The sequence below is a fragment of the Empidonax traillii genome, unplaced genomic scaffold, assembly GCF_003031625.1.
Source record: "Empidonax traillii isolate 1590-97213 ecotype Southwest subspecies unplaced genomic scaffold, ASM303162v1 scaffold22:size5013007, whole genome shotgun sequence".
NCBI classification, from domain to species: domain Eukaryota; kingdom Metazoa; phylum Chordata; class Aves; order Passeriformes; family Tyrannidae; genus Empidonax; species Empidonax traillii.
In genome coordinates, this window is record NW_020955215.1 from 3,214,779 (window position 1) to 3,241,347 (window position 26,569).

Sequence of the window (26,569 nt, forward strand, 5' to 3'; positions counted from 1 at the left end):
GTTGAGCAACTTGAGGCTGTGGGAGGAATAATCCTCCTTGGTTGATTCAGAGAGCTGAGGCAGCCAAACCGGGTGAGGACGACACCGCAGAGCGCCCCGCGGCCCCGCCAGGTACCCCCGGAGAGTGGCTGTGCCTGAAGGACTTTTTATAGAACTGCTGTCAAAACGGGCAGGCAGCGAGCTAAATTGGGACTATCTGAGAACTGAGGCGGCGTGTAGGTGTGCGAGGGATGTGCGCAGCGAGCGGCGGCGAGCAGCCAGAGCCGAGCATAAACAGGTCCGGTCTGATGTTTATCGGGGACTCTCATCTCCTGAGCTGGTGAATTTTTTACCGCCGTGTCAGTTCTGATGCGCAGAGCAGGAGCTCTGCAGCCAGTCCTGCACAGGCGTCAGGGGAGCGTGCCCGGCCTGCTGCAGCTCCCCATCCCTGCTCCGGGACCTTCTGCCTGGGGAGCACGACCTGCAGCTCCTGCCCCCGGCACCACCCCGGACCCGTCCCCTCACACCAACTGAGTCACAAGTGACTCACTTCAAACTGGGATGCGAGCGCAGCGTGTGAGTTTGCAGATTGGCTGGTGAGGCACCAGCTCTGCGATGTAGGTGGCTGCGTTACACACTCCAGCAGTGGAGCTCTGCTCCGCGCTCCCTCCTCCCTCGCCCTCCGAGCAGGATAGCTGCTGGAGCCCAGGATCTGGTTCTTGCAGGCACAGGGAGGCATCTCAGCCGGCTCCAGTGGATGTGGGGTGTGGATGGCTCCAGCTCTGCTCCTGACGGAGCTCTGCACTGAAGATGGATGACTTGGCTCTCCTTGACCTGTTGGAGTGTCCTGTGTGCTTTGAAAAGCTCGATGCCACGGCAAAGGTGCTGCCTTGCCAGCACACCTTCTGCAAGCCCTGTCTGCAAAGGATCTTGAAATCCCAGAAGGAGCTCCGGTGCCCTGAGTGCAGGACCCTCGTCCTGTGCAGCATCGAGCAGCTCCCATCCAACTTGCTCCTCATTCGCCTGCTGGATGGAGTCAGGTGTGGACAAAACGTCACCAGGTTTGGCTCAATCCAGAGGTCAGGGGTCCTGTCCTCTCCCGCCTCCATCAGGAGAATCCCCAGGGGGCTGCAGCTGCATCAGCACCGGCTGGCGACCAATCCCAGGATCCACATGGAAGGGGTAAGGAAGGTCAATGTTCTTTACTCTGTGAGCATAGAAAGGTTCCTGCTGTGTACCCAGAGCCAGGAACCTTCCTTGTTAGCAGCACTGCAGAGTGCTTGAAGTGAGAGCGAGCGTTTTGTTTGCAAGTCTGGCTGCTGTTTCCGTGTGATATTTGACTGTTTCAAGTTCATTGCAGCAGGAATTGAATTGACTCCCAGGCTGAGATAAAGCCAGCCCGCCTTTCTCCTTACAAAAACTTCACAGCAGCTGTTTTCCCACAGAGTTTTCAGGTGCTTCCTGGCTTTTGAGGGCATTTCGGGTGCTTTGACTTTCGGGCAATACACTGTTTTTTACTGATAGCAATTAAGTCCGTAATTGCAGACCTGTAACTGTTGGTGGTGGAGAAAGTATTTCTCGTCACTGCACCTCAGTTTCCCCCGCATTGGAAAGGAAGGAGCCTACCCAATGATGCTGCTGTTCCTGCCAAAGTACTTGGAGGTTCACTAGTTAAAAATGCTAAATTTGACGCACTCACTGACTGTACCTAGGGATGAGTTACTAGGCTAATTTTAAAATTCAAAGTTCTTTCTGTCATTAACAGTACAAAAGCTTTTCTTGAATAACAAGGACGTGATATTAGATCTGTTAAAGGAGCTTGGCTCAGATGGAATTTGGGGTAGAGACTTGTAGTTTTCACCTTTCCTGCATTATATTCCTGGGCTTCCATTTCTCCCACCTGAACTGTTCTTCTGTACAATGTCTCTATAAACCTTTTCATGACAAAATCTCGGCTAAAAGTGCTGTTGTGTCCCAGAGCACTGCAGGACCACAGAGCTGTAACTGTCCAGGCAGGCACAGGACACGTGTCCTCCCCTGCATCGTGTTGTCCTCCCTGGTGTCCCAGAGCCATGCACACGTGCAGGTGTTGCTGGGGGAGGCTCTGTGTCCTGTGGCCACGAGCTGGAATGCCTATCCCAGGAAATCTCTGTGGCACTGATAAGGGCCTTGGATGCATCCCACACCAAAACCCGTCATCCCTCCAGAGCTCCTCTCTCAGGTGTTCCCACTGGACCATGTGGCAGTGCAGCTCAGAGCTGTGGGCTCCATGTCCCTTTCCCAGGAGTGCTGCCTGGCCACAGCACAGCCAGGGGTAGGGGGGTAGGGGTGGGTGGGCAACATGGCCCAGCCCAGAGTGTTCTGCTGCAGCACCGGGAGGTGGCTGGGGGCCAGGTGGGAGGGCAGAGTGGACCTTGGGCTGCTGACAGATCAGCAGGAGCCCCCCATGTGGGGACCCTGCTCTGTCCGCAGGGACCCTGCTGTGTCCACATGGACACTGCTCTGACCATGGAGACCCTGCTCCATCCGCAGGGACACTGCTCTGACCGTGGGGGCCCTGCTCCATCCCCAGGGCTGCTGCAGCAGCAACACCCTTGCTGGGATCCACCAGCGCTCCAGGGAAGTTGCAGGAGCTGCTGGTGCCATTTGTGCAAGGCACGAACCATCCAACAGCGACAGGTTTCAGTCACTGCTGTCCCAGGCTGACATTCCAGCTGTCAAGGAGGTTATAGTTTTTCCAACTGGACTCCCCTGGATAAAAAAGCACAAATACGCTCGTCTAGTTTTCTTTTCTCTCACTCGTTTCATGGTTTTTTTACTGGTTTTCAGGACAGGCAGGAACTTGCTGCTGATATATAATGTCAACATCCATCAGTCTGCAGCTCCCAAAAGTTTTCAAGACCAGTTTTAGGACCAGACTCCTGGGAATCAGCAGAGACAGCGAACGATGGGGTAGCGGTGGCTGCAGCCGGCTCCCTGGCACTTGGACAGCCCTCTGAGCTCCTGTGCCTCTCTGGGAAGGGACATAAAACACATTACACTGAAATGCTCTTAGACTTAATTAGTTACTTAATTATAAAACACTTTGTAATCCTCAGCTGCAAGGTGAAGAATGCAATGTATTAGTCACATTTTGGTTTTGGTGGTTTTAAGTACCTGCACTCAGGACCAGCCGTTACTTGGGTGCTCCAGTGGGATGGTAATGGATTTGGAGCCTCCCCTGTGCTGGCACTTGGTCACAGCAGGGACACATTTGCCTGTGAAGTGCAAAGACCAGACACTGATGAGGGTGACTTGCCATCACCCTACACCATGGAATGCTTGAGTTCCAGGGTATTCACCTGAAGGAATCTGGGTAAGCAGAGGCCTCCAGATGGTGTGAACCTCAGAGTAGATGCTTTTTGTCAGGAATCACAGTGAGAGCAGCTACTGTGCAGTCCTGCTCATCCCACCACAGTGCTCCCCCAGGTACTTGGAATTGCAGTGTCCATGTTCTACTGCAGTGGAAGGTTGTGTGCTCCCCAAAAATAGACTGCCCTCGTCTACAAGGGTTGTTAATTGCCCCTAATGCTGTCCAACACCTTGTGCTGCAAAGCAAACACAATTGACATGCCCCACGTTGTACTGCAGCCAGAGCTGCCATCCAACATGGGATATGGGCTGGGGTTTGTTTTTATCAAGGCTGTTCTATAAATAAACTTCCTTTTCTCCCTGGAGCTGAAAAAATCACAAGTTTGATCAAAGTTTCTCTCTCAGCAGAGATGTTTCCTTGCCAGCTCTTTGCTCTTCATCCCCATAAGCATCCATGAAGGCAAAAAGTAATATAAATCCCTTGTCACCCAGCGAGCCAAGAGCTCCTCTCATTCTGAACAGGAAGAGTGAGCAGGCCCCTGCGGGGCTGCTGGATTAGCACAAACACAGCACTCTGGTTTTAGCCAGGAATTTCCCAGAGCCAGTTGTTAAAAACCAGGGAATTTTCTAATTACAGCCCATCGCAAGCTATTTATTTGCTGGCATTTAAATCCCTTTTGAATCCACTTCCTAGGAGCTACCGTGGGGTGGGCACGTGCTGAGTTTGGGCACGTGGGCCCGGCCGTGCGTATCCACAGCCCGGCTGTGCCGGGTCCTGCACTTCCTTCTTGGAGCAGCCACTCGGGCAGTGCTGCCCTGACCCCTTGGCACTGACCCCCCAGCACTGCCCGAGCCCCCAGCCTGAGCCCCTGGCACTGCCCCAAGCCCCCAGCACCTCCCTGCAGCTGCTCCCGGCACCTCGGGCCAGGCCTTCAGATCTTTAACATCAATGCAGAGAGGAGAAGATTTCAGATTTTCAGGATCTCCACATAATAAACTGTCTGGAATTTAAGAATAAAAGGATCTGCTGGGAGGTGTATGCGTAAATAAGCCATGCTGAAGCCTTTGAACTCTTAGGAACCGCCCCTGGCATGTGCCAGGTGTGGTTAAGGCTTGTGCTGAGGCTCCTCCTCAGCTGCTGCAGCCCCGCTGTGAGCTGAGCGCGGCTCTGCCGCCGGCGAGCGAGCAGACCCTGTGTGCTGAGGTGTGCAGGAACACTCTCTGATGAGCTGGATGACCCAACTGCACCCTGCACACGGCAAAACTCCGTCCAGGCCACTAAACAGCTACTTGGGCGCTGAACTTTTGTCATGCAACAAACATGGGACAGTGAGCTAGAGGAGAAAAATTCCAAGTATGACAGCTTGCCTTGGGAAAACACGGACCACGCAGATTTAACTGTGACTTGGGCTATTTTATCTTTGCATGAACTGAGTGCTTAACACCCCCCTCCAGCATTTTATGGGAGATAGACAGATAACACCTCTATTGGGATAAAAATACTCTGCACTCCAACGTCCCACCTTCACACGGACGTCTATAGATAGTGCCTGCATCTTGGTATTTTCTTCTCCTCCAGAATCATCTCCAACTCCTTTCTGGATTTGACAGACAGCACTTGGATTGCTGGAGCTTCTTGAAGTCTTTTTCAAAGCAACCTCCATATTTGCACCCACCGGAGGCAAACGCATTTCCTGGCCCACTCATTCAGCCAACCCCCCTCCTCACCCTCCCAAAACCCCCAGCAGTTCCCATGCAGTCATGGAAATGACCTTAAAACATGTCACATCCCCTTGAGCTGGACAACCACTGCAGGGACCTCACAAACCCGGGGATGCTGCCCAGGCCCAGCTCTGTCTGGGGTGGTGGTGCTGGCTCCTTTCATGTCAGAGATAGGGAGCATCCTCTTGCCCCATAGCTGCTGGGGGTGGCAGGCCTGCACCACGGGGCCCTTCAACTGGACACGGAGACACTTCATTTGGCTACAAAATTCTGTGTGGCCTTATGGCCTTTCTGGAGAAAGGGCTTGTCCCATCTCTCCTCCACCATCACATTTGTCTAATTCTAACAGAACAAGGAGCTGCTCCTGCAGTTCTGGTGGCACCTGGTTCAGGAAACTGGTGTGTGTCTTTTGTCCCTCTGCATGTAGTTTTAGCACTTTTATCTACTGCAAAGAGAGTGGGGTCACCTCAATATAGACTGGTGGACAACACCCCCCCCAAAAAGCTGTGTGTGCAACAGTCCAGGCGTAGGGCACTCCTGGGTGGTACCAGAGGCAGAGGAAAGCCAAAGGACCTCCATGGCCAACAGCAGGAGCCAGTTTCCCTGGTTTTACAAAATTAGGTACCAAGCTGCAAACACATAAAAGTGTTTTAATTTGTTTCCAAGGCAATGAGTCAGGCTCAGATGGCGAGTCAGGAATAGCACAGCAGGGCTCCTCCGCGAGCTCACCTGCACAGTGCCGTGGTCAGCCAGGAGCCTCAAAGTCTGAGTCCTGCTCTTCCCACAGCTTCCCTGCTGGTCACTGGCTATTGTCACTGGCTAGGGTCCATGGAGTCAGTCACTGGCCTGAGTTTGTCATGTTCCCTCTGGAGGGAAGGGAGAAGAGGAGGCAGATTTCCATGCAGCTCTGCAGTGTGCCAGGTTGGATGTAGCAGGTGTCCTGAGACAGGTGAGGGCCCTCCCTGCTGGCAGCACTGTCTTAGCTTGCAGAGTGCCTGGGCCCGGTGCCCATGGGCAGAGGTGGCTGTGCTGCCCAGGACTGGCAGTGCTGGCTGAGGAGCCACATCAGCGCTCCCTTTCCCAGCACAGGGAGGGCACTGAACTGGCAGGGAGAGGGCTCAGGAGCAGCCAGGAGGAGGAGGGAGAGGGATGCAGGTTTCCTCCCTGCACAGTAAACAGCCACTTCTGAGAACAGCAGTGCTGAGGCAGAGCATCAAGACTGGGCACGCTGAGGGCTGACACAGTTTGTTTTCTGTGCGGCTTAAACCCATGACACACAACCTAACCACTGCCCGGGACTGCTGACGGCAGCAGAGACACATCTGATACGGCAGCAGCCAGGGAAGAGGCGTGAAAGGGTTTCATGCAGACACTGCAGCTTGAACACGCTGGGCCCCGGTCCCCAGCATCCCCTTGCCGTGCCCTGCTGGTGTCCCCTCCTTCCTCTGACAGACCCATCCCTGCTCCCCCTGCAGCTCCATCGGCATCCACGAGCAAAGCCTTGCTCAAGTCCAGCTCCTGCCCTGCATGCACCTGGGCACTCCTCCTGCCCACCTGAACCTCTCCAGTGTTTCACACTGGAAAAGCAAAGTCTGATCAGCCCTGGCCTCCTGGGCAGTATGGGGATGTCACTGACACGTGGCCAGGCATTCCCAGTGCAGCTGTACACGGGCGGTTGTACCTCAGCATCCCTCAGCCGCTCCAGGAGAGAAGCTGCTCTGGGTTTTCTTTAATCGTTTTCCTCATTCTTCATGTCACCTTTGCATTAAAAAGCCACAACTACAATGGTCACTTTCAGAAGTGACATGAACCTCGATGTGGTGGCATCACAGGGCTGTGAGTTAGCAAGGGGTAAGTGCTGCCAGTCCCTCTACCATTGCCCCTGCAGCTGGAGCAGCACCAAACCACCTAAATCCATACAATTCACATCTTCAGCATCCCCCCATGATGACCAGTCAGCTCAGGGGCAGGTGGTCACCAGTGTTAGCCATGGCCAGCGCTGGCCTCGTGTTCCAGCAGGCTCAGGAGGGAATTAGGAAGATCTGGTGAGCTCCAGGGCTGACCTAAGCAGAAGGGACTGGCTTTGTTCTCTCTGGTGCACACAGCCTGCATGTGCTTGGAAGATGGGAACAATCCTCCTCAGGGGAGAAATAATGCAGAAACCACCCAACTGCCTGAATCCTCAGAATATAATTATATGAAGAGATTGAAATGACAAGTTCACTTTTGAAGGTTTTGTTCTCTGTGACAAGGCTGAAGTTATCTCCTCTGCCGAAATGCAGAAAAACAGAATTGTAATGGCAATTAATTTACATTCAAATAGCTCTTTTCATCCACCTGGATCCTGCAGAGCCCTGAACTGTGCTAGCTGAGCACACAGAACAGGCAATGGGGCTCATTCATCCCATGGAGATGCAGGCAGTCAGATGCAGGATGCTGGAGGTGGCTCTCAGGAATCAGAATGGACAGAGATGTTATTGATCATCTCTACGAAGAGCCAGCATGTCCGTTTCCTTTGGCAGCAGCATGTGGATAATTCCCATCTCTATATGCTCGGTGTGTAGGTCACAGCTCATCAGGAGTGTGGCCTGGGTTGTGCCCTCAGATCTGTCCTGGAGTCATTGGCTGCCCCTGGGTGAAACATTTGGTGTTGTTGGGTCTCCTGCGGGAGGCCCTCGGGAAGAACAAGGGAACAAGTATGGCCTCCCTCTTCTCCAACAGATTGGGATCAGTCCCTGGGGATTTACTGCAGAGACATTCCTCTGGAGGGGGAGGAGAGAGCAGCCCTGGGGCAGCAAGCTGCCTTCAAGGGACAGGATGGAGCAGAGCAAGGAGCCACTCCAAGGCATTCCCTGCACGCAGTTAGGAAAATCAGAGCTGGAGAAATACCAAGGTGCAGGTCCAAGCCTGTCTGAGGCCATTCCCAATCCATCTGCCAGCAGCATTCCCAGACCCATGGGTCTGCCCCCACTGCTGGAGTCAGTAGGGCACCCACTGAGGTTTGGGGGGCTGGGTCCAACTGCATCAGCCACAGCAGTAAACCAGAAGGAAGGACCCCTGGACATCCATAGCAATGAGCTGTTCCAAGGATTCACATACCCCTCATCCTACATGTCCATCCGCACAGCTGGGGAGGCTGGTGAAGTCAGAGCATCTGGGACACAGGAGGATCCCATCCAACATCTCCAGCTGTATCTCACAGAGCCGTGCTTGGAAGTGGGTGCAGGAGTGAGTGGATGCCAGTGCAGGGACATTCATGGCCTCAGCCTCACGATCCCCTGGGGTATCCAGGTTGTGGCTCAGTCTCCTCCAGCAGAGCCAGTGTCACAGCAGGGCCATGCTGTTCCTCGGTTTTAAAGGGAGTTTCCTGGGACAAGGTTTACAGGTGTTCCCAGCTTCCATCAGCAGCCTCTCCTCTCCTTTGAGCTCCTGGCTTTGCTCCTGGCAACTCCCTCTCCAGCCAGCCTCACATGCTGCTTCTCCTCCTGTTTGTCGATTCCTGTGCTCTGAGTACAGGGTCTTACAAGAATCCCCTCCTGCCAATGCAAGCAGTTATAACCAGCTCTTTTCAGATCATTACAGAGTGCATTTCTCCAGTAGGAAAAGATGCCCTGAATTGCTTCCTCACGCACATGTACGTATTTTTAATCTGCTGCTCTGTTTTGTGCGGAGGGAGAGTCAGGGATTGGATGGCTGCCCTGGCACAGCCTGCTGCCAAATGCCAAAAATAGCGAAAAAAAAATAAAATATTTTCTCCCTTATCGGCCTCAAATCCACTGAGAATGGGGGAAAAGCATTGAGGTGCATCTGCCATGACCATCCCTGCTGGTGGAGTGGCCAAGGAGAGAAAAGCATCTCACCCAGAGACGGTGCTGCTGTTGTGGTTCTGCTGGGGGGAGGGTTCTGGTTCCACACCTGATGTTCCCTGCTGCGCTCTCTCCCTGAGGCTTGAAGTACCTCCTGTGCCTGGCAGGGACAGGGTCCTGTCTCACTCAGGTGTGATGGAGGAGAAAACAGAGGGGAAAAACCAGAAAAAATGAGGTAGAGTTGAAAAAAGTTACAACCACCCACGAAATGGGTTTCTCATCTGTAGTTTCTCCCTCGCTGCTACTGGGCAGCAAAACTCTACGCAAATTATCAGAAACCTTTAGCTGAGTTTTTCGCAGAGCTGCTCCCAGTTTTTTCCCACAGGGATGTTCAGACAGATGCCAAGCTCACATTAGGGACCAGCCAGTGTGTGCAATATTTGGCTGAACATTTTGCTGCCACTACCACCCTGCTAAATAAATCATTTGAATTAACATTTGCTGCCTTGGATTAACAAAAAGCAACTGGACATGCTAACAGAAGAAAACTCCACAAAACTCCCTCCTGCCCCTGCGCCCAGGACCATGTCCTGGTCCAGGAAAGCCTCTCCCTCTGCCCAGAGCGAGCCTCCTCCAGGCACTCCTTGTCTTTATCGCCAGGTTAATTAGCACCCCAGTTTCTGCTTTGCAATTAACCTACTTTAAACAAGGCAAAACAGATGCCTTGGAGAGGATCTGGGACACCCAGGAGTGGACAGAAATCAGCCCAAGCTGAGACAGGGATCAGATCAGATGAGATCTGCAGCCGCAGGAGAGCGATGGGCTGTGGGGGTTCTGCTGCCCAACCCCAGCCCCAGCGCTGTGGCTGCCACAGGGTGGGTCTGATGTTCTTTTTTGTCTTTCCTGCTTCCTATGAACATATTAAAAACCAGTGACCCAGGTGCACATCTTTCTGAAATCTTCAGCTTGCAGCTTTATTTTGTGATGGACCTGTACAGGAAAAACCACATTAGTTGCTCCCTCTGGGTAGATAAAGGCTTGGTTTATATCCTAAATAAAGTTGGGAAATCAGTGAGATATTTTTGGTTCAGTATCTGAACAGCCATACAAAATGTAAAAAAAAAAAATATCTGACTTGGGCTGAGGGATGTGAAAGGGCACGAAAGTGGGAGGAAAGGATGAAAGAGAAGGTGAAGAACTGAAGGTTGTGAGTGTGGTTAGAGGAAGAAAGAGCCCATCCATCCGAGTGGTGTCAGCCAGCCACAGGCCACAAACACACCTGTTTTTTCGGTTATGTATCCCAATCTGCCCTCCTGTCTCATCCTTTGCTTGCTGAAAAAAGAATATTCCAGACTCTGAGCACCCCGTTGTTTGCTCCCTGTTCCCACTTAGCATCAGGCATGCATTTCATTTCAGAGTTTCTCTTATTTTTAATATATTTCCATAACTCGTTCTTGCTGCCTTTAATGTTTTGCTGTATCCTGCCATTCCCTCGCATTCCGGATGCTGGTGCTGCTCCTTCCCAAGCCCTGTTCTCACACTTTGCAAGAGTCCTGTTTGCTTTCTGGTCGCTCCTGAGGCAAACCCAAGGTCTGTGCTCCTCATCCTTGTGTAACACCAGCAAGTCTGTCCCTGAGTGGCTCTGAAGGAGAACTGCCCACCTGTGTCTTCCATCACCATAGTCTGTTTTTCTCACGGGAAAGCAGGTACATCCAGGCGTGTGTTTGCAGGGAGCTTGCATGACCCTGGCATGGACACAGTCCCTGTTTCCCAAAGGAGCTCAGATCTGATGGAGAACAAAGCTGGCCTGAGCCTCACTTTCCCCATTTTCTTTTCTCAGTGTCCCTGAGCCGAGCACATGTGTTTACTATGAGCACAAATTAACAGGCAGGATGAGTTAATTAGAACTAAACATTAAGCTAATTGCTTCCCCTTTCAAAGGCTTTGAAGTAAAAGCAGTACATGAAAATTTTCTCTTCTTGGTTCTTTTTTCCTACCAAGCATCAGTGTTTGGGAATGCTGGAAGATGTCCTCTTCCCAAAACGTAAACAATCTCCATGGGAAATTCAACCTTTTCCATGCTTCAAGAAACTAATGTTGAATCTCTCTCTTCCACCTTCCTGACCTCTCAAATGTGGCTGAGGGTGAGGGAGCTCTACAGGAGTCCTGCCTGAGCTTTGGGCACTGACACAGGTGGATTTGGAGAAATCCACAGTAAAAGGCAGGAAAAGCTGAAAAGTGTCGCTGATACAGAAGTGCCATCTCCTGTGAGATTGGTGGGATGGGGTGACTGTGGCTTGGAGAAACTGCAGGGGAGGGCCCAACTCAGCAGACCACAGCACTTGGCAGCCTCTAAAGAAAGAAGGACAATCCAGACCTGTAGAGACCAGCACAGAAGCAGCTGAAAAGCCTCTTGTCCCTGTCCAGGCACCGGCACCTCTGGTTAAAGCTTATCAAGGCTCTAGAGCTGGGCACAATCCTGGCTTCCCCTTTTTTCAGCATGGAGCTCACACATCTGTGCCACCAGCCTGGAGGCCAGAAATGGAGCTCAGTATTTGGGTTATCCTTTAAAACTGAGGACTGCACTGTGCCAGGGACCCGTCGTTGCAGGGTGGATGGGAGCTCCACCAGAGCGTTCTGGTACAGACAGGGCTCAGCACAGCAACTGCTTTAAAGGAACTTTGTAATTTTATTTTGGTGAGAGTCAAAATGGTAAAGTTCTCTCATCTTCTGGTTTTGGTGTATCTCCTCTTTCTCATATTACACTGCAGCAACGATAACATTAAGCCACCCCTTCCTGTAACCCTGGTAAAGGCTGAAATAAACCCACAGTCACACATGTTAAAGGGTGAGAGAAGTATGTGAGAGCACATCCTGCACTCACCTTGCTCTGCTGTGTTCTCCTGGCAGGTGACAGCCACCAGCTCAGCTGGATGATGTCTGAGACCTCCAGCCCTTCTAAAATAGTAATACTTGGGTTATTAAAATAGACATTGTATAAGAGGAGACCTTATAGCAGGCAGTAAGATCCCATGGGAAGACTAGTTTAGGGCCTTAACTGTTTCTTAATATTCTTAAACAAGTCCAGCCTGCTTTTCATCTTGATACAAACTTAGCATAAGTATTTGGGAGCTTGTCTTCATTAGTAAAACCCATCAAGAAAGGATGTGGGTAGTTAATCCCAATAAATGCATGCTTAAGCCTTAGACCTCTAAATTTTTTTTTTTCCCAGTAATTACAAATGCTTTTGGGGAATTCTGTCTGTGTCAGACGAACTGCAGGGGCTGTTTCTCTCCCCCATCAGGTGCCACGAGCCAGGGCCCTGTACACCTATCGTGGGCACAACCCCGGGGAGCTGCGGTTCAACAAGGGGGACATCATCGTGCTGCTCCGGCAGCTGGACGAGAACTGGTACCTGGGGGAGGTCAACGGGATCAGCGGCGTTTTCCCAGCCAGCTCCGTGCAAGTCATCAAGCACCTGCCCCTGCCCCAGCCCCTCGGCAGGACCCTCTACAGCCTCGACCTGCGGGGCCGGGACAAGGCGGAAAACAAGGACAGCCTGACCTTCCATAAGGTACCACCCGCGGCACCGGGACACGGCTCCCCCGGAGCACACAGTGCTCTGCCGCTCCCCAGATCCTTGGGAGCTCCTGCGGGTGTCAGGGAGGTTCCCAAGCCCCCTCAGGCACTGCTGCCAGCAGTTAAACACGCCCTGATGCCCTGCACAGGGACGAGGGGCATCCAGAGAGGGATGCGGGTGCCCCCCCGGCTCAGCCAGGGCCACTCAGCGTGTCCCAGGCAGCATTCCCAGTGCTCCCAGTGCTGCAGCTCTGGAGACCTTCCAGCCACTCGCTCCCTGACAGAATTTTGTTAGCGCTGGTCTAGACATTAATTGTGTTGTGCAGCTTAGCTTGAGATGCGGGGTGTAAACAGCACCGGCACCAATTCCTAGAAATAAAATTAATACTTGTAATGCCCATAATTACAGCAAGCTCTGCTTTGTGGCTGTTCTATAGGAGGACATGAGCAAAACACCTTATTTGAAGCTCTAATAGATTTTGTAAAATGTTTTTTCATTTAATGAAATCATTTTAGCTTCAGTAATGACTTATTTAAGTCTGGCATTAACAGACACAAGTTAGTCAGGGACACATAGAGCCACCAAGGAATTAGAAATTAATCCTGGAGAAGGCTAAGGTAGGGCTGCTGTGGGAGACATGAGGCTTCTTCTGGCTCTGACACACAGTTTGTGCCCCATTTTTTCACATCTCCTGGTACTTGGAGAGGCAGAAGAATATTTCCAGTTCAGGCTAGAGCTTGATCACGCACAGAAATGACAGGATGGCCATGGCACACATGTACATATGCACACACTGTGGGTTTTAAACCTTAGTTTGGAGAGGGAAGATGTGAAAACTGCTGTAAAATAACAAAGCCAGGGAGCCACCTGCACCTCTCCTGCCTCAGTCTCCCTGTCCATCCCTGGCGTCGGGCATGTTGCCTCCCACGAGTGGGGGAGAATCTCCCAAGTTTTGCAATTCGTTAGTGTCAGCAGTAAATCATGATTAATTCCTCTGGCACCCATCGTGGTGAAAAACACTGTCACCACATGCCCTTTGCTATTAACACCCTGATCAGCAGTTTCCAAGAAATACTCTGTGAATGCTGCCCATATGCAAACTCGGGGCCTGCCTCTCCCTCTTTAACCCCAATGCTTAACAAGCCAGGATTTTTTCAATGGAAGCAACATCAAGCCATGAATGTTCAGGCTGAGGGAGATGGAACTGGGTGGATCTAATTCTGCTGGGAAAGCCACCACCAGTGAGGGCCTCTCCGAGCCCATGCCCTGCCTTCAGCTGCAGGGCTTAGGTGTCCTCCTGCAAGATGCACCCACATGTGCCAACACAGACTGGAAAAGGGAGATGTATCCAAATGTCCCCTCTAATTCAGAGTTAGTGTCATTAAGCACTGCGAGGGAGCCAGTCAGCTCTCCCTGCACCTCTACCAGCCAAATCCTTGGACACGGAACATATCAGGAGGAGCACTCAGCCTCAATAAACCCTTGTCTCAGCAACAAGTTTCTCAAACCAATTTAATTTTGCTGTCAGCTTCGCATCAGGAATTTTACACCCAGGATTTGTCACTGACAGCAGATGAGGAAAATGATTGAGCCCCAAGGTTTTGAAGATCGCCTGTAACATCACCTGAACCCTGCCTGCAGCTCTGCTGCCACGCTGGAAAGGGGAAACGCAGCAGTTGGGGGCTGCGCCAGGTGTAACTTCTGAAACCACATCACATCTCCCTTTGTCTCCCGCAGCCCAACACCACTGCCCGGCAGCTCCTGCAGACCTCCAAAACCCACTGGTCCCCTCAGTTTAAAAGCGCGTCCCTGCGCACGGCGTCTCCCAAGGCGAAGGGCGCGGATTCGCCGGCGTTCCCCAAGGTGCCCGACTCCAGGAGGAAGAGCCTGCGGCAGTTCTCCATCACCACGGCCCTCAACACCCTCAACCGGATGGTCCACGCGCCCGCCGAGCGCCCAGCCCTGGAGATCAGCTCCCCTGTGCTCATCAGCTCCAGCAACCCCACCGTGGCCACCCAGAGCAGCGAGAAAGCAGAGTTCACCTACAGCACCCCTGTCCAGGTAAGGCAGTGGCAACACCAGTCTGCATCCTAAGCCTGGGACTATCCTGATTTGGGGACTGAGATATAAACGCAGATCAACCTTTTGGATTATATCCGCTCTTTATTTTAGGAGGCAGATGATTCTCATTCCTTCTTCCCGCTCTGACTGAAGATCTGAGTCCAGTATCTTCACAGATCATCTGAAATGGGATAAAAAGGGCTTTCTTTAGATTTCTGTGCCATCTTTCATATTCAAAGTTGTTCCAATATTTTATAAAGCAATCACTCAGCCCTGGCAGTTCACATCTGGGCAATAACACCCAGCAGGCATTCTGTACTGAGCACCAGCCTGCAAAGAGCTGGGATGTGAGATCCTGGGTTGTGGAGGGGAAATGAAGCCTCACAGAGTTCCATAACTCAATTGAAACCGTATCACGTCTCACACCCCCAGTGGGATCTTACCCAAAATGTCTGAACTACTGCCAACAGCAGAAGCAAGAACATGTTTCAGTTTGGCCTTAGAAGGGTTGGGATTTCCTTGTTTCCAAGCAGCAGTGTTGCTCCCAGAGGTCTGCAGGGGGGGGAAGGGGACCTGTGCTGTTCCTGAGGCTGCACAGGATGCAGCTTTCCCTTTCCATCTCCGGGTTTAGGCTGCAATGACTGAGCTGCAAAGCTGAGATTCCTTTGCAAGCCCAGGTGGGCACTGTGAGGGTACCTGAGAGGCCGAGGGGACCGGGGGGCTGCACCCGGGCACAGGCAGCGACAGCACACGGCTGGAGGAGCGAAGCAGGAGAGGCTGCTCTGGGGGCTGTCGGGCTCCCCACAGCACCACCTGCCTGGCACTCCCACCACCACCGAGCACTCGGACTCGTTTCAGCCCATAAAAGGGAATAACCAGCACTGCCCCAGCCCTCCTCCTCCAGCTCTTCCTTCCCCTTGGCGGTGCCAAGCCGGGCTCAGACGGAGCCAGAACCAGTTTGCAGGGCTGTGGCCGCCGTGTCTGTGCATGTGCCTGTTGCGCAAGCGGCTGTGGGGTGAGGGCAGCGGGGCGCTGCCGCCCGCTCCACCACGGGAATCTCTTCCCAGCCACAACCGAGCTTATTCCCTGGACCTGGCGGTCCTTGGGTCAGGGGACGTCTGTCTGAGAGCTGCTGCTCCTCCCCTTTGCCGCTCGGTGAAGGGAGCTGATAAACCCCACGGCTGCCCTCCGGTACCTCTGGCTTTTCTGTGTGCTAAATGATGTGGAGCTTGCAGCACCCAACATCCAGGAGAGCACTGATAGCTCCCACGGCCCCCGGATGGGATGGGGAAGGCCTCCCTCCCCACGAGGCAGCGCACGGGCACTCCCGGCAGGGACCTGCCTGTGTCAGCAGCGCTGGTAATCACGTTGGTGACACACTTGAACGGGAGATGGAGTAAGAGAGGGATTTGAGCAGAGGCAGGGAATTAAACCCTTTGTACTTACAAGGGCTCGCAAGGTACTTACAGGAGATCAGCAAAAGCGAACGCTGAAACCAGTTATACGTGGCTGGAAAATATTTCATTCAGTCTTTTTTTCCTCTCCGTTGCAAAAAGGCAGCTTTGAGGAGGCTAAAGGTTTACAGCTGCTCCCAGGCAGAGGGGAACATAAGAGATGAGAAACATGGGGCTTTCGAGCCAAAAGGAGACACTTCAACACAGTTCCTTCAGGAAAAACAGTAAAAGGCTGTCATTTTTCTCCAATGCAGGAAAAACAAACTCCGAATCCCAAAATTTCAAACATTTTGGTTATGATAATTATTAAAGTAGAATTGTACTTTCCAATCCACTTTATGAACACCTGGTATGACCCTGCCTGGACTAGAAAATGAGGCATGCAGAGATGGTTTAAAGCTGACCTGCCACTCCAGGTCCGAGACAGAAGCTGGAATTGATGGGGTGTTTTAATTAACTTAATTTACTGGAGAGCACCAGAGCTGGTGAGTCACTTTTCTTTTTCCCTTGGTCCGTGCCAAGCCAGTGCTCCAGCACCGCGTTACAGACTTGACCACTAGAAATTAGATTCAAAATGAACACGAGATTAAAGCCCCAGTTTGCATCATTAAAGAGCCCGTGGTCATTGCTGGAGAGCACGACTGGCAGCCTCATCCCAGCCCAGCAACGTTCCGCTGCCTGGGACGCTGCTGTCACTGCCCTGCCTTGCTGGGAGCTCTGCTCCCCCCGACAGCAGCCACGCTCCTGCCACCACGCAGCGCAGCACAGCACAGCACAGCACAGCCATGCCACCACCGTGGCTGTCGCCTTCCGGCGCTGCATTCCCAATGGGAATCAGCTGTTGCCGGCAGCAGTTCACCCCGGGGCACATTTTGTGCTGCAGAAGGGACAGCTCAGCAGGAGAGCATCCCAAGGATGCCAGGCTGCCCACTGCCATCCTCCCTCCACACTGCAGCCTCTCCTGTGTGGAGAGGCTGGAGCAGCACCAAGTGCTCTCTCATCACCCCCACCCCGAGGGCTGCTGTGCTGCCAGCACCACTGGCAACCAGAAGAGCAAAGGCAGAAGCCAAAGGGACGAGTTGGAGTGGGCCTGGTTAGCACAGACACGCAGTTTCAGTAGCTGGGACCTTCCAGGGCTCCCTGCAGAGCCCAGTGAGCACAAGGAACACAAAACCAATCTCAGAAGAAGAATGGGAACAGCCCACAGGCAGGTTCTGGTTTGGGGGTACTGTCTGGACCATCAGTAGGATTCCAGGTGGAGGACACCCAACAGCTCACACCTCACCTCAGAGACCCTCTCAGCATGGGGATGTCACCCAAGCTTCAAGACAAGGGAACATCCAAGGCATGGGACCAGCCCAGCACACTGCCCATGGCCTCACCGGCACGACAGGGACCCTTGGCAGGTGACGGCAGCTCTGGCACAGCACGTATGAGGTACAGTTACCTCAGTAGCAAAAATGGGGCTGCAGTTCCTCCCTGGAACACCAGAGATCCCTATGAGAGCCCAGAGGGGACATTGTGGTGGCTGATGCTGCTCTGCAGGTGCAGAAGGACAGTGGGGAAAGGCTCACTCCAGCCACACACAACCCTGAGCGAGGGGTCTCTGCCCACATGGCCAACAGCTGCTCCCTGCCTGCCCTGCACAGAGGCCTGTGGAGCTCCTGGGACACCACAGACCTGGTAAATGTCTTTAATCATAGTCATTAAAAATCACTGGGGCAAGGACTGTATTACTTTAGGGTTCAATACTTCCAGCTGGAGCTAAATAAACAAGTGAAACAGCAGTGATCACACCAGTCCTCACCTGGCAGACATGATGGTCTCCTCCTGGTTCAAAGCCTGGGCTTGAAATGCCATTTTCCCAAACACCTTTTAGTTCCTGCAGCAGCACCGGAGACCTGGAACGGATCAAAGGCACTCATGTTGCTCAGAGCCAAGTGAAGAGGGATGAGAGAACCCCAAATGCAAGGAGAGGCAAGGGAGGGTCTCCTCACTCATCTGTGGGATTAGCAACAGATACAGATTTAGGGCTTACATGTGACTCTTGGAAGTCACAGTGTTGGGTTAAGGTTATCCTATCCTGTTCCATCGCTGCTTCCAGAGCCTCCCCACACACAGCTTTTCTGCCCCAACAGGCTCTGTTCTTAAAGGACAGGATGAGCACCGTCAGTCCAACCAAGCCATGCCCTGGCAAGTGTCTTCATGGGGAAGAACATGTCAAGCTGCTGAGGGAGCTGGGGGGGCTCACCCTGGGGAAAAGGAGTCCTTATTACTCTCTACAACTGCCTGAAAGGAGGTTGTAGCCAGGTGGGGATTGGACTCTTCTCCCAGGCAAATAGCAACAGGGCAAGAAGAAATGGCCTCAAGCTGTCCCCAGGAGGGTTCAGGTTGGACATTAGGAGGAATTTTTTCACTGAAAGGGTTGTGAGGCATTGGAATGGGCTGCCCAGAGAGGTGGTGGAGTCACTATCCCTGGAGGTGTTCAAGAAATGACTGGACGTGTCATTCAGTGCTCTGGTCTGGTTGACAAGGTGGGGATCGCTCAGAGATTGGACTCAATGATCTTGGAGGTCTTTTCTAACCCCAGTGATTCTGGGATTCTTAGTCTTCCTCTTACTGCCTGGTCTTTTTTTAAGTCAAATGCTGCAAACTTCTATTTCTTGAAACGTCTTTGATGGTTTCTTTGAAGGTCGGGTGACCACATTAATACCTTGTTTTCTTTGCCTTTTTTTCTCCCCTAGGTCAGCACCTCTTACTACCCCGCACCAGGACCACTGGGACCCTCAGCAGCCATCGTCACCCTTCCCCATCTGCAGCACCATGTGCCAGCTTACCTGTACGTAAGGAGGCTGAAATACTTCTAGGGGAAGGGGGGGTGTAGCTTCCTGTAGTTTCCAGCTTGCTCCTGCCAGCCAGGAGGTGCTGGTAGACCAGAGCACAGCTCAGATCCGAATGCAGATCCACGTAAGAACCTACCTGGCTGGTCTTAGCAGGGGGTGGCAGAGACCTGTTGTCACAGCTGAGTTGTTCTTTTCCCAGCAGGTGAACCATCCCTGCCCCTTACTGCTTCACTGCAGTATTTATGGATAAACAGTTCTGCCTTTTTGTCAACAACACACTTTAAATATTTTTAAGAGTGAAGAAACTAATCACTCCTCAAGTGCCTCTGTTTATTTTTTTTTTAAAACCTCCATGGCCACTGATGTTTTGAACGATCCAGTATTTGAAAACCTTCCCAGAGTAGTTAAAATTTGTGGATAACATGCTGTGATGATTTGTTTTCCTCGAGACAAGATTTACCACCCTGGCGCTGTAGTAATGCACCTAAAATAACAACAGCATCACAACACGCTGTTTACCCAGCACTCAGCACCCCCAGTGCCGAGCCAGGCTGTGGGAACACTGGTGCCCACGAGCAGCACCCACAGCTCAGGCAACCTAGACACACCATCGTAGGTCAGCCAAGATTCCTGCACACACTTAGTGCCAAGGACAGGAAAACCCCTAAGACATTAAAATAATTTGCAGAATGAGGAAGGTATTAGAGGGTCCCACCAGCTGCCTGGTTTGCACAGCTGCTCTTTCAACCCTGCAGTGTCAGACCGGCACCTGCAGGCCCTCCCTTTGAGGTGACTCCTGTACAGCAATGAACCTCTGCAGAATGAGAATGCCCTGACCCACCTGGGCTGTGCCAGTCCCCAAGGGAGCAGCCCCTCACACAGACTGGCCCTGCAGGTTCTGGGATAGCCCCTGACTGTCCAGACAACTAGTCTGTCGTTTCTATTTTGTAAATAACATCCAGTAATTGCTGTATCGGGCTGTAACTCATTGATACTTGGGAGCAGACCACATTCCCATTGAAAAAAAAAAAGAAAACAACAGTGCAATTAAGTGTGTTACACTGGAGACAAAAAGTTCTTCAAAGAACAAATAGGAGAAAGTTTTGAAATATACACCATTTTGGTTTGCTGCTGTTCCACGTGGGTCAGTCAGACCCCAGAGCTCCAGGATGCTCCAGCCACTCTGCACGGGGGCTGTTCTGCCTCCCCTCACGTTCTCTTTCCCCAGGTGCGTGGCTCTCCACTCCTATGTGCCTCATGGACCAGACGAGCTGGAGCTGCAGAAGGGAGAAGGGGTCCGTGTCTTCGGCAAGGATCACGACGGCTGGTTAAGAGGCATGTCCCTCGTCACGGGCAGAGTCGGCGCCTTCCCCAGCAACTATGTTGCTCCCCTCTTCAGGTCCGTTTTTTCTTACATGAAACAAAAACACTTGAAGAGGGAAGGGGGTGGTCCCTCGCCAGGCAGGATGGCACCCAGCAGCTCTCACCTTTTTTTTCCCTTTTCCAGCAGGAAATCTAGTCTCTCTGACTCAAAGATGCCTTCCCTGTACACTTCATGGACACTGTCGACCTCCTCGCTCTCCTCCCAAGGGAGCATCTCCGAAAACGGCCCGAGGCAAAGCAGAGCCCTGAAGCCGGTGCTGCTGCCCATCCCTATCCCCTCGCCGGGGAGGAGCACGGTGGGACCGGCACCTCTGCGGCGCGGCCGCGGCAGTGCCAGGAAGAGTAAGTGTTTGGGGTGGGCTCTGTGAGGGAGAGTGGACACATTTCCCCCGGACCACACCAGCTGCTGCGGTTCGTGGTTCCACACCCCTGCTTGGCCCCGCTCTGGCTGCTTTGGGAATTCCAGGGTGTTTGACTCACCGTGGAAAAACTCCTTGCAAAGGTTTATGCAGAGCTCAGTGGTTATGTTCTTTCCAAGGAGGCTGCAAGGTTTATCGTCAGCCCATACACACTGTTTTGAAATACATTTCCAGGGGTATTTGGGGAACCAAGTGGCCCATTCCCAGCACTGGCAGCGGAGCTGGAGGCATGCTGTGCCCTGGCAAGGGCCACTGTCTGTGGGTTTAGGCTCGAAATTGGTCGAATTGCTGCCCGCCAGTCCCGGCGCCTGGGGTGGGCACGTGGCAATTCCTGGGAGCTTCGGCCCCACAGCATCCCGTGAATGTGGGCTGTTCGTGCAGGGCTGTGATCGCTGCTCACTCTGCCCCTTTGCGCTCTCTGACATTTTGGATTCCTGCTGACTTTCCTTTTCCATCGGTCCTTGCTCCCCAGATGGATCCCTGCAGAGGCCGGGGCAGGCGGGGACCCCTGTGCAGATCACGGGCTCCCTCAGGCGTCCTTCCGCGGCTGCGGGGCGACTTCAGCAGTTCCAGATATACCCACACATCAGCTCCCCGTCACACAGCGTCCCTCCCGGAGCCGGCACAGACGAGGCAACAAGGTTAAACTTCTCCCACGAGGCTTCACCGGCGCTTGTGATCAGGGGAGGGGAGAGTCGGACCCCCTCCGTGTGCAGCTCAGTGATCCTGGATGCCAAAGACCCTCCAGTGAAGAGTGAGGCAGCTCCAAAGCCGCCTGCCTCAGCCCCCCCGTCCATCCTGGTGAAACCAGAAACCTGCCGCAACAGCGCCGAGAAGGTACGGCCAGTGCTTCCCGGTGCTCCAGAGGGTCCCCCATCCCCTTGGAACCAGCAGTGTCAGCCAACACTGCTAGGTGAAATTCCCTGAGGGATTTGCTCCATCTTCACCAGGTTTTCTTCCAATAGAAATCACTGGGATTGGCACCTGCATTCAGAAAGCAGATATTTGTGTTGCTGACACTGCTATCCAGATAAAGCCCTACAGGGGCTTTATCCCTGTCATCAAGTTCAGTCACAAGCAAATATTGAGATCTTTCTGAGGTCTTAAATCAGAAAGGAATCCCATCAAAGTCTCCCAAGAGTGTGGAAGGGAATGGGCAAATGCCACAGACCTGGTGACAGGTCTTGTCAGGCAGAGCTTTGCAGAGCTGCCCATCTCCCTCATGTTAGTTGGGCTGAGCTATTTGAAATGGGAATTTCTTTCCCCTCTGGCAGCCAGAGAGAAATTTCATAAAAGTGAAATCATTCTGCAAATTGCTCTAATGAAGCTTCCTCTTCCCATGACACCCAAAGGGGTGCCCAAATTACTCCACAAGCCCAGCCAGCCTCAGAGCTCACAGGCAGCGCAGCATCAGCTGAGAGAACCCGCGGGTCTCTGAGGACAAGACAGGCTGCCCACCCTCGCGATGCTGTGCTGCCTCCTGCTCCTTCCCTCCCAATAACTCAGCCGATGGCTCTCCGGACCGACTCTCCTCGGTCTCCCGTCCCTGGGGCTCCCTTCCCCCTGCAATCGGCTACACTGCATTGGGCTTCTCCGCAGGCATCCAGTGCCCCCGGAAGGATCCAGCCACCCCCTCGGCACATCCCCCGCGGTTCTGCAGGGCTGGGCACAGCAGGGAGGGCGGGAGGGGCGGCTGATGTTCCCACCTGACCCCGGTCCCCTTCTCGCTGCAGCAAGTGAAGACGGTGCGGTTCCAGAACCACAGCCCTCCGCCACCCAAGCGGCACAGCCTGCAGCCCTCGCCGCGCCTGCAGCGCTCCAGGACGGAGCCGGAGGTGCTGCTGCCCGAAGCCGGCCTGGGCCCCGAGCTGCTGGTGCTGTACTCGCCCCGGCTCGGCTCCAGCCCCCTGCACCCGCGCCGGGCACTGCACCCCAAGGCGCTGTCGCTGGACCTCTCGGGGCAGCTGACCTTCCCGGTCAAGAAGGGCTACAGCAGCATCTCTGCAAACTGATCGGGTAACCCCCGCCTGCCTCCTCCCCACCTGCTCCTCTCCCTCCTGCGCAGGACCCCGGACCCCGCACAGCCTCCCCTGCTCCCCATCTGCGAGAGGGGACGCTGCTCCCGTGTCCCCGCACCAGCGGCACCCTCGGGACCCGAGGCTTGCAGAGCTGGGGGACCCCCGAGGGAGCCCCCCTGCCCCAGGGATGCTCGAGCACCGGGAGATGGGACTCGAGGACTGACGATCCCCGGTGTCGCTGCCCGTACGGCAGCGCAGGATCGGCGGGAGGGGAGGGAAGCCTGCGGGTATCAGAGTTACACTCGTTTTGATCTTCTCAGGGCTGCAGGAAGCCCACAGAGATCTAACAGCGGGTCGTTACCTGCCTGTCTCAGGATAAAGAAACCATAAATCAGAGTCGATCAGCTCCTGGCTGACGATTTACGCTGCCTTTGGGGAAGGGGGGGGGGGGTGTCACTCAGATTTTTTGTTAGGGTAGTTGCTTGCTTGCTTTTCTCTTTGGTTTTAGCCCAGGAATTTTAGCACAGAACAGTCTAAAAGGTGATTTAGAGAGGAAAGAGCCAGTGGGAAGGGCAGTGCCATCACTGCAGTCACCCAAGCTCTGCAGTCAGGGTACTGAATCTTGCTTCTCCTCATCGCTTGGTTTCCTCTGATCACCTGTCAGCTACCTCCTGCCCGCCCATGAGCTCCCCCAGCCCCTTCCCATTGCCCACTCACTCAGATGTGGCTGTTGTAAATATCTTAAGTGGGATTCATGGGTTTCAGTCTACATTCAGATGCATGAAACATCATCTGTGTAACAGAATGCAGAATTCAGCATTCCCCGTGCCCCAGACCACCCTCTGCCATGGCAGCACCAGCTCCAGTTTCCAGCTGATCCCATTCCAAGCATCCTCCTGTGAATCCCAGGAAAGCCAGCAGAATCAGACTGGTGCCGGCTTACAGCTGTGCCTGCTCTCCAGCAAACCTCTGCACAACAGATTTTGGGTTTCATACTTTGTTTTCGTTGCTGGTTTACCCACCAGCAGTTCCCACCCCAGCTGTGGGCACCAGCCGCCACCTCTCCTGACAGTGGGAACTGCTCTCCCTCCAAAACTGCCATGAAATCCCATCCCCAGTTACCTGCATAGAGACCCAGGGAAGGAACTCCAACAGTCAGTGGAAGCTCTCCAAAGCCCTGGCATGGGCCTCAGGGAAGGACAATTTCTCCTGGAACTAAGCCAACAGATAAAATCATTCACTAGGCCACAACCCCTGGTCCTTCACTCTTCCAGACTCAGCTCCTGCAGAAACACCCTGACAAGCTGAAAACACGTTGTGTGCCCAGGTATAAAAGGTGGCACCAGCCTCAAACAGGAAGGTGAGCACAACTCAGCAGTGCCACCTCAGAGACAGCTCAGCACCTCAGGGGGGACAAGCTGGTCCTCTGCTGAGGACTACTCTCATCCCTTTAAAGCTGAACCAGAAAGCAGCTGGCTCTTATCACCGAGACACATCCATGATTTCCAGGCATACTTAGAAATAAACAGAATTCCACTCAGTATTTGCGCTTTGGTAAAAGAGCAGGCAGCTATTTTGGGATGGATGCCTGTGTTTCATACACAGGATATTTCAGAGCTGTGATGCTATGGTGATAAGTGCCCTAAATATATTCCAAATATGTAGGGAGAGAGAACTGAAACAAAGCGTACTTTAAGCTAAAGGCCCTAATAAGACTCTTGTCCCCACAGAAAGCCCTGCTCACAGGTTTCATGCCACAGCCCACTGAGCAGAACTGCCAAGTCCTCCTCACCTCCTCCCCAGCAGCACCAGGAGGGAACTTCTGGACTGTGTCACTTGGAATGTGAACATTCCAAAAAAGAGAGACAAGAACTCAGACCTTTCTTCCAAAAGCCCAGGCTAAAGCAGGGACTGCTGAGCTAATCCAGAGCTAACCCATCATGATCCCCAAGTGAGGCAGTGCCCAACAACTGATTCTTATCCATGTGGAGAAACCAGTCACACTGGCGAAGGCATCAGCTATCAGGGAGCAATTCCCCAAGTGCTCTGGACCAAAACCATCTGTTCTGGAAGAATCACCCCATCCCCCTTAACTCTGCAACCAGAATCACCACACTGCATTCCTGGCACATCAGCAAACTTCACATTTTTGGTGCGAGCTCTGGGCTGCAGCCTGAAGTACATTGCATCTTCCCTGAGGATCTGTTCCAAACCATGGGCCTTCAGGCTGCTGTCATCCAATATTTATTTTTTTTAATACTGTAGCAATGGAAAGGGAAGCATCACATGCTGGCAGGAGGGTGGCAGCTTCTCATGAAGGTGGGCGAGCTCTTCAAGGGTTTCTGTTCTTTTTATATATATTTAACTTCCCTCCTGCCTTCCCACCCTCCAGACTCTCTTCAGCCTGTTTCCCCAGTGAAGAGAGGTCAGACATCAGCATTGGGACCCTGTTTTGTCCTTCCCATACTGGCCAGGAGGGCCCTCTTTCCCCCCTGGATGTCGTTCCTCTGCACTCCCAGTGGTACAGAGGGACCAATCCCATCCCCAGCCCTGCTGACCCTCCAGGCCTGCAGCCTCCTGTGCTGCCACAGCACCAAGGAAGCAGCACCAGAAAGGCAAAATGTATTTCTATAATGAAAATACACCATCCTCTGCCAACCTACACAGGCTGAGCCGAGCTACAAACACCCTGAGCACGGTGTCCATCAGCACAGCTCAGAAATGGAGCTCTGGGAAAAGCATAGAGCAGCACACAGGGACAGAGGGACCATTAATGAACCTCTCCAACTTCTTCAATTGGGCTTATTTTCTATCTGCTCATTCCTTATGATTAGTTAATGAATTAGAGTCTGAATCAGATCATTCATCAGCTGCTCTAATTGCCTGCCCAGCCTAGCAGAACCCTGAGAGTGCTTTAGCACACAACCTGTCCTGAGCCTGGGCTGCAGTCCTGCTTCCTGATAAATCATGAGCAGAGGCGGCAGAGGTAAGAAAACATAGCATTCACTAATTCATCTTCTATGTGGAAGGGGCTACATCTCGTGTCCGACACGGGAGGATAGAGAGGAGCCCCCTTTCCAGTCCATCCTGGGGCTGGAGCGTTGGGCCCAGAGGGGGCTCACCTCCAACCTGCCACAAGAAAGGTGCCACAAGGATGATGTTCAGTCTCGAGAGGGAATTCTGCAAGGAATTCTGCAGAACTGGACTGGCTGCAGCATCGCTGCACGCTGCTCTCCTGTTCACTCCCTGCTCAGCAGTTATCGCAGTTCATTCGTGCAGTGATGTGTTTGAAGTGCAATCACAGCTTGAGACTTCAGCTTTTCAGGTTTTTTGTCATAAGCCTCAGTACCTGTCCCGTTTAAAAAGTAACACTCCCAAATATTCATGAAATCAGTGTTTAGAACCCCAAACCGTCCATGAAGTGATGGGGACTTACCAGTGACGTCCGTGGGAGCTCCACAGGCTGATCCCTTCATGCCTGTTCCCAGTGGGAAGCGGTGATGGATCAGAGACTGCACTGTCAGGCTGGTGAGGACTGTACGGGTAACAAAAAGGGGAAAAGATCTATTTACACCAACCTTCCAGCCAAAATAGGTTTTAAAGGCAGAAGGAGTCAACAAAAGGAGCTTCCCTGATCCCCTGTGTGACCAAGCAGGGAATTTGTCTTCTTTCTGCACCAAGCCCAGGGAATGCTCCAATTAAATGTTACAACTGGGTCACTATCAGTGAGAAAACAGAAATTACGATTTTTACATATATATCTTAGAAATAGTAGGGTATATAACCTTTGCTTAGTTGGTGATGGGTAGAAGGAATAAATACATTTAGTTTATTGTTCAGAGACACTTGTACAAATTCAGGGATGCTGAATACTTTTTCCACAAAGTGAAGTTAATTTTTTAAAAAGATTTTTTTCAACTTAAGGTACTATTTAGGAGAAAAGTCAATAAACA

The 26,569-nt window shown here is 52.8% G+C and overlaps 1 protein-coding gene across 1 annotated transcript; it reads left to right on the forward strand.

Moving 5' to 3' along the window:
• The first annotated feature begins 486 nt into the window (after nt 1–486).
• SH3RF2 (SH3 domain containing ring finger 2) lies at nt 487–22,633 on the forward strand. Its single transcript, XM_027902245.1, has 8 exons — nt 487–1,161; nt 12,163–12,432; nt 14,176–14,499; nt 18,698–18,792; nt 20,025–20,195; nt 20,307–20,521; nt 21,071–21,435; nt 22,332–22,633. The coding sequence occupies exons 1-8, from the start codon at nt 790–792 to the stop codon at nt 22,608–22,610; spliced, it is 2,091 nt and encodes a 696-aa protein (XP_027758046.1). The 5' UTR covers nt 487–789; the 3' UTR covers nt 22,611–22,633.
• Nucleotides 22,634–26,569: the final 3,936 nt, after the last annotated feature.